This window comes from Plecotus auritus, assembly GCF_963455305.1.
Source record: "Plecotus auritus genome assembly, chromosome: 8".
Lineage (NCBI taxonomy): Eukaryota > Metazoa > Chordata > Mammalia > Chiroptera > Vespertilionidae > Plecotus > Plecotus auritus.
Window position 1 is genome coordinate 90689437 of NC_137782.1, and position 7577 is coordinate 90697013.

The window sequence follows — 7577 nt, forward strand, 5'->3', positions numbered from 1 at the left end:
ATGGAAAGACCACACTTTGTTTATCCGCCATCTGTTGAGGGACATTTGGCTTCTTTATACCTTTTGGTTATTGTGAATAAATGCTGCTATGCGTGTGGTGTTACCAGTACAAAGTTTGTGTGCCTGATGCTTCAAAAGGCCAAGACTCAAAACGTTAGTCTTTCCCCCAAAACAAAACAAATAAACAAATAAACAAAAAATGTCAGAGTCTGGAATAAGGAAAGATTTATGGATTTAAAAGGAACCAACCAAGAAGATGGGATCCCTGGCTGTTTCTCAAATCCATCTTTTGAAAGTACAAAGTTCAGGCTTCTTTTATGTCAAGGAAATAGAAAATGGGAGGGGCAAGAGGTGATTGACAACTTCAGACATCTGGGCACCAGCAGGGCTCTGAGAGAGACCTCGAAATCTCTAAATATCCTTTTTCCAGGTCCACTGATCTGAGCTGATCTGAATCTGGCCTTGAGGCTCCTATAAATCTTTGATAAACAATCATTATTTTTGTACAAATTTCCCTTATCTCCTTGGGAGAGGCGCCGTGCATCAGGGGGCTGTTTTTATAAAAATTCAGGCCGCCAGCAGAATTCCTGTAATGATTAATATGTCTATATGCAAGAATACAGTAGGCTTGAGCAAGAGGGGGTCAGAGAGGCTGAGCATTTCTCTCTGTTACAAAAGTGTACAAATATCTGTTTGAGCTACCCTCCCTTTCTTTCTTTCTTTCTTTCTTTCTTTCTTTCTTTCTTTCTTTCTTTCTTTCTTTCTTTCTTTCTTTCTTTCTTTAAGAATAGTTTATTGCCCTAACGGGTTTGGCTCAGTGGATAGAGCGTCGGCCTGCGGACTGAAGGGTCCCAGGTTCGATTCCGGTCAAGGGCATGTACCTTGGTTGCGGGCACATCCCCAGTAGGGGGTGTGCAGGAGGCAGCTGATTGATGTTTCTCTCTCATCGATGTTTCTAACTCTCTAGTCCTCTCCCTTCCTCTCTGTAAAAAATCAATAAAACATATTTTTTAAAAAAAGAATAGTTTATTGATTTTTAGAGAGAGAAGAAGGGAGAGGGAGAGAGAGAGAAATATTGATGTGAGAGTGTAACATCAATTGGCTGCCTCCTGGATGCTGGGAATCAAGCCCACAACCTGGGCATGTGCCCTGATCGGGAATCAAACTGGCAATCTTTCAGTGCATAGGACGATGCCCAAGTAACTGAGCCACACAAGCCAGGGCAGCTACCTCTCCTTTCATGGTGAGTGTCCTGGGCTCCATTCTCACCCAAAGCATTGGGGATATATGTTCTGGAATAACTTCAGACCTCCTTTCTCCTGGGGATCTTTCCTGTCTCCTCCATCTAAAAGAGCCCCTCTCTAGACCTGGAGAGTATCATGCTAAGTGAAATAAGTCAGTCAGAGAAAGACAAGTATCACATGATCGCATTCATATGTTGAATCTAAGTAACAAAGTAAACTGATGAATGGAATGGACCCAGAGACATGGAAGCATGGAACAGGGTGTGGAATCTCAGAGGGAAGGTGGGGGAGGGTGGGTGAGTGGGAAGAGAGCAAGCAAAGACCTTGTATGCACATATGCATAACCCATGGACACAGGCAAAGGGTGCTGAAGGCCTGGGGCAGGGAGGGGGGTGACAGGGACTGGCTGGAGGGGGTCACTGGGGAAAAAAGGGGACTTATGTAATACTTTCAACAATAAAGAATTATTTAAAAATCAATCAATCAATCAATCAATAAATGCCCCCCTCTATCCCTCTTCAGCCTTCACTCCACTTTATTTTTCTCATAGAGTTATCATCATCTTATCCCTTAGATATCAATCTGCTTATTAACTGTCTCCAGGGACTACCATGTAAGTTGGTATTCCCGTGTTTAGAATAGTGTCTGGCGTAAAGTAGGTGCTCAGTAAAAACTTGTTGAATGGTTACATGACAACTGGCTGCCTTACCTCTGTCTGTCTACTCCCCTCTCCACAGCTGGGGGCACAACCTAGTGTAGGAAACATGTCTATGAGGCAGGAAGAAAAGCAGGCAGCCCTGCCCCAGAGTCATCGGGACAAAACCCAGGATGGGCGCATCTGCAGCCAGTGGCCTGAGCCAAGCTTTCGAATCATTAAGCATCTCAGAACAACCCAGGTGGCAAGTTGCTGACTCCTGGCCATGCCCTTCCCTGACACACAGCTGTGATCTCCATGGTCCGGAGCCAGCTCTGACTCACACTTGCTAACAGAGGTGAGTAGCTTTAGCGAGGACAGCGCATGGCACGCGACAGTCTGGTGTCAAAACAAATGGAGCTCATCTGTCTGCCTCCTGGTGTCCGCGGCTCGGCTGACTGCCTGCCTTATTCCCCATGTTAAGCATTTGTGGAACTTCTTTCTCTGTCTCTCTTTCCTGTTCCCGATGTTGCACACAGATCCTCAGAGGCTCTGCCCACACTGGCTGCAGCCAGCAGAGGAACAACCCTGCCTCCTGCAGGCACTCAGAGGAGCAGAGGCCCACGGAGCAGCTGGAAAGGGAAGTGGGTGACAGGGCACTCCACCCAGCCACTTGCTTCATTGGAGGTCAAAGGGGACACATGAATGCCCTTTACCAACTTATAAACTTATTATTTGGCAGCATTCCTACTAGTTAGAAAGGAACCATCCATCCACCTGCTCCCCAACTAGTTCCTGAGCCCCTCAGGGTTTACTGCAAATAAGATACTTTGTGAGCCATATGCACTAAGAAAAAATGAAATGATTAATTTAGCATAGAGATTCTTAACTTGGGGTTCACAGACTCCTCCCTAAGAACAGATTTAGGAGATCTGAGAACTTAAATGGGGCCAAAACAATATCTGTATTCTTATAACTTCTTCCCTATATTTTCATTGTATCATTTGTCATAAGCTACACATTTGTCATAGGCCCAGTGCATGAATTCGTGCACGGGTGGGGTCCCTTGGCCTGGCCGGTGATCGAGGCCTATGGGGGAGGCCGACTGGGGGGGAGGGTTCCTGGGAGGTTGGCTGTGGGAGCATACAGACCACCAGGAGGCAGCTCCTGTGTTGAGCGCCTGCCCCCTGGTGGTCAGTGCGTGTCATAGCCAACCATGTCATAGCGGTCATTCTGGTTTCGTTTTTTTTCATTTTAATAAATCTTTATTGTTCAGATTATTACAATAGTTCCTCTTTTTTCCCCAAATACCTCCCCTCCACCCGGTTCCCACCCCACCCTCTGCCCTTACCCCCTGCCCCACTGTCCTCATCCATAGGTGTACGATTTTTGTCCAGTCTCTTCCCGCACCCCCCACACCCATTTTCCCCCAAGAACTGTCAGTCCACTCCCTTTCTATGCCCCTGATTCTATTATAGTCACCAGTTTATTCTGTTCATCAGATTTTTTATTCACTTGATTTTTAGATTCACTTGTTGATAGACATGTATTTGTTGTTCATAATTTTTATCTTTACCTTTTTCTTCTTCTTCCTCTCCTTAAAGAATACCTTTCAGCATTTCATATAATACTGGTTTGGCGGTGATGAACTCCTTTAACTGATAGTTTTGCTGGGTAGAGTAATCTTGGTTGTAGGTTCTTGCTATTCATCACTTTGAATATTTCTTGCCACTCCCTTCTGGCCTGCATGTTTCTGTTAAGAAATCAGCTGACAATCATATGGGTGCTCCCTTGTAGGTAACTAACTGCTTTTCTCGTGCTGCTTTTAATATTCTCTCTTTCTCTTTTGCTCTTGGCATTTTCATTATGATGTGTCTTGGTGTGGTCCTCTTTGGATTCCTTTTGTTTTTGTTTGGGGTTCTCTGTGCTTCCTGGACTTGTAAGTCTATTTCTTTCACCAGGTGGGGAAGTTTTCTGTCATTATTTCTTCAAATAGGTTTTCAGTATCTTGCTCTCTCTCTTCTTCTGGCACCCCCACAATTCGGATGTTGGTACGCTTGCAGTTGTCCCAGAGGCTCCTTACACTATCTTCATATTTTTGGATTATTTTTTCTTTTTGCTTTTCTTGTTGTGTGTTTTTTGCTTCTTTGTATTTTAAATCTTTGACTTGATTCTTGCGCTCCTCTAGTCTGCTGTTGTATCTCTGTGTGTTATTTTTTATTTCAGTCAGTGTATGCTTAATTTCTAGTTGGTCCTTTTTCATATCTTCGAGGGTCTCACTAAATTTATTGGTGGTTTCTAGAAAATTCTTGAAAAGCCTTATAACCGTGGTTGTGAACTCTATATCCAGTTGTTTGCTTTCCTCCATTTCTTTCATTTGTGATCTGTTTCTTTGTCTCCGCATTTTTGTTGTTTCCCTGAGTTGGTGGAGTAGCTTTGTGTGCTAGGTGTCCTATAGGGCCCAGTGGCTCAGCCTCCCCAGTTACCTGAGGTGGACACTCTTGGTGCACCCCTTTGTGTGCACAGTCTTGTTGTAGTTAAGCCTTGATTGTTGTTGGTATCACTGGGAGGAATTGACCTCCAGGCCAATTGGCTGTGAGGATCAGCTGTGTCTACAATGGGAGAACTTCTTTGCTGGAGATACTCTTATGAGGCAAGACTTGCTTCAGTGGGGCTTTGGTGCTCACTGAGTCTGCCCCCTGAGTCTATCCCTTATGGATCTGAGGAGTTGTAATCTGGATGGTCCTACTCTGACCCCTGGGTACACTGGCTCTTGGATCTCCAAGGAGGTGCTAATTTAGCCTCTGCCTGAGGCCACCCAGCAGGAGCTACAGAGAGATCTGCAGATTCCTCTTCTTTGTTTGGGTTTTGGAGGTGCCTAATGAGGCCCAGCTGTGAAGCAATGCAAGCTGCTGCGGAGCCTTGGGCCTTCTTTTGGATGTTCTGGGTCTCACTGACTCAGCTGCAGTTAGGTAAGTTTAGATTTCAAAGGACCAGGCCATTCTTATGCAAAAGCCTCTGTGCACAGTTTGGATGGGGCGGAGTCTCAGGGTGGAGCAAACAGCAATGGCTTCCCTTCAGCCCTGCCCTAAGAGGTCCCCGGGTCTCAGTGTCCCTTGGTAATCAATGCAAGCACCTCTGAGAGAAAGCTGCCCTTGAGTTTTGCCCGCTGCCAGACAGTCCAGTTTCTCCCCGTATGAGTCTGGGTCCCCAGAGTCTTGCCTAGAACTGGAGTTCAGAGCAGTCGGGAGTTTTTGTCTCCCTCCCACTTGGAAAATGACAGCTGCATACTCAGTTGCCAGCCTCTCCGTGCGCGCGCATCTGTACCTCTGCCTTTACTTCTGCAGCTCCTCTGAGTCTCAGTGTGCTTTTCTCTTCCCTTCTAGTTGTAGAATTTCCACTTAGCCAGCCTTCCTGTGGTTCTGGATGATGTCCGTTTTGTCTTTTAGTTGTATTTTTTTTTTTGTTTTGTTTTTTTTAAAACCCACACGAATCACTGTGGCATCCAGTTTCTATTCACAAAGAAAAAGCTCCAGTCCATCTTTTAATTTTTTGAAAAATTCCTGACATTTCAGAACTAAACTGAAATGTATTAATATTCCACTCTTACATTTCCATGACAAACAAAAAAATTTCATGAGCCAACAAAACAAAACAAAACAAAAAAACAGGGAGAAGCTTATAAAACTAAATATGGATCTCAGCATTAACAGCTGAACAGAGAAAGGAATTAAAATGCTTTAATTAAAAAATCACGAGTGGATGATAAAGTGTGTAGAAACTGAAAATTGACAAACTATTTAAAACCTGGAATCACTGACTGTTCAGAAACTACACAGATGGATCATGGGTAGTGGTGAACAGCAGAAAGGGATTATGGATGAATCTGCATTGTTCTAGCTGCTCCCCATGCCACCCATCTCCGAAGAAAGCCTGACATTGATTAGATATTGAGCCAGGCTGATGCTGGCAGCAGATCCAGTGATGGTAACCTGCCTATCAGTAGATCCTTCCACTGGGTTTGCAATTTTGATCTGCGCCCCAGACATCTGACGGATCTCATTGATTTTGGCACCTTGATGCCCGATTATGCAGCCAATCAAATCATTTGGAATGGTGAGTTCATGAGAAGTAGTCTGAGCAGATGCATCCAAACCTGCCCAATAGCCTTTCACCTCTGGAGAGCTGGATTCAATGCCACTGAATCCGGTGTTGCCATGCGTCATGGGAAAATGAGACTGTTGCATTGCCAACTGGTGCAGCTTGCTCAAATCTGGCTGTGGAATGGCATACTGTCCTTGAATGGTATAGGCCTCTAGAGGTGGTCCCTCCTGGTCAGGGTTGAGGCACATGGACTGGGTGGTGTGGGGAAAGCTCGCACTGTCACTGCCTGTGCTGTACCTGTCCTGACCACCTGCAAAGATGACCGGTGAACTGGACAGCTTGGGCCAGTACGAGATGGTCACGCCCTTCAGGGGGGACTCCAACATGACCACGCAGATCTGTTTCACACACTCAATGATGGATTGCGGAATGCCAGCAATAGTGATGGCCCGCTCAGTTGAGTTGGGGAGCATATCCCCTGCCACCTGGACTTGAGCCCCTGTACTCTCTCTTATTTCCTTGATCTTGCAACCACCTTTCCCAATGAGAGAACCACACTGACTAGCAGGGACCACCAGCCGCAGGGTGACTGGGGGTCTACTAGCAGCTGTGCTATTGGTCATAGAGCTGCTGATGTCCTCTTCCAGTTTGTCAATGATCATAGCAAAGGCTTTGAAGATGGCATTAGTGGGTCCAGCCAAAGTGATAATTCTCTCAGGACAATTCCCTTCTGAGATGTTGATAGGTGCACCACTCTTCTCGCACATCTTCTTAACTGATTCTCCTTTCTTTCCGATGATACTGCCAACTTCCTTTCCATGCATAAGTAGCTGGATGGTGAGAGTGACGTTTAATCCACCTTCAATGACACCGGTGTCCATGTCGAGCAGTATTCTGGGGAGCTGGACTTTGAGTGGTAAAGTCTTTGGTCACTGGTGGCGGGGAGGGAAGGTGAAAGCCAAGAACTGCAGGCGCGAAGTGACTGAGGGGAAAAGGGGAGCAGGCGGGAAGGGGAAGGGCGGGAGGGAAGGTGAGGGGGGCCCCCCCGCGGGCGGGCGGAGGAGGCTTTTAGTTGTAGTTTTGAAGTTGTTGTGCGAGGCAGCAATTTCAGGTGTTTACCTATGCTGCCATCTTGGTTTCTCTCCATTCTGGTCTTTCTGTTTGTTCCGTCATAATGGTCACTTAGGCTTTTATATGTATAGATTCTGCATTTAAAAACATCCCGAGAAGAGATTGATACCTGTCAGTACCTGGACATAGAAGGCATCTCTGAAGAGCTTTGTGGAAATTGGGACCTAAAGTGGCTAAGCTCCCGGCTGTGCCGAGAGCTCTGGAGGGCCCCCAGCCCCTGAAGGAGCAGCAGAGCAGTCGTCCCAGACCCGGTGGCGGTGCCTAGGCAGGGACCAATGTCCTGGCTGCTTCAACACCAACACTTCCTATCCCTCCAACTCTTCTTGTTGGCTGAGAAGGGAGCCAATGGTAAAACTGCTGCTTGTCAGTGGCGGGAAGAGAGAAAGGAGATGAGAAGACTAAGGGCAACATCCTGGATCGGCTCCTGGAACAGAAAGGACTCTCGTGGAAACGCTGTGAAATCA

The 7577-nt window shown here is 46.4% G+C and overlaps 1 protein-coding gene across 1 annotated transcript; it reads right to left on the minus strand.

Moving 5' to 3' along the window:
• Positions 1 to 5551: 5551 nt before the first annotated feature.
• LOC308256964 (poly(rC)-binding protein 2-like) lies at positions 5552 to 6981 on the minus strand. Its single transcript, XM_080685655.1, has one exon. The coding sequence runs from the start codon at positions 6861 to 6863 to the stop codon at positions 5775 to 5777; it is 1089 nt and encodes a 362-aa protein (XP_080541781.1). The 5' UTR covers positions 6864 to 6981; the 3' UTR covers positions 5552 to 5774.
• Positions 6982 to 7577: the final 596 nt, after the last annotated feature.

Bases quoted from the DNA above. Each gene is read 5' to 3' on its own strand.
- LOC308256964 (XM_080685655.1), bottom strand. From the start codon at position 6,863: ATGGACACCGGTGTCATTGAAGGTGGATTAAACGTCACTCTCACCATC.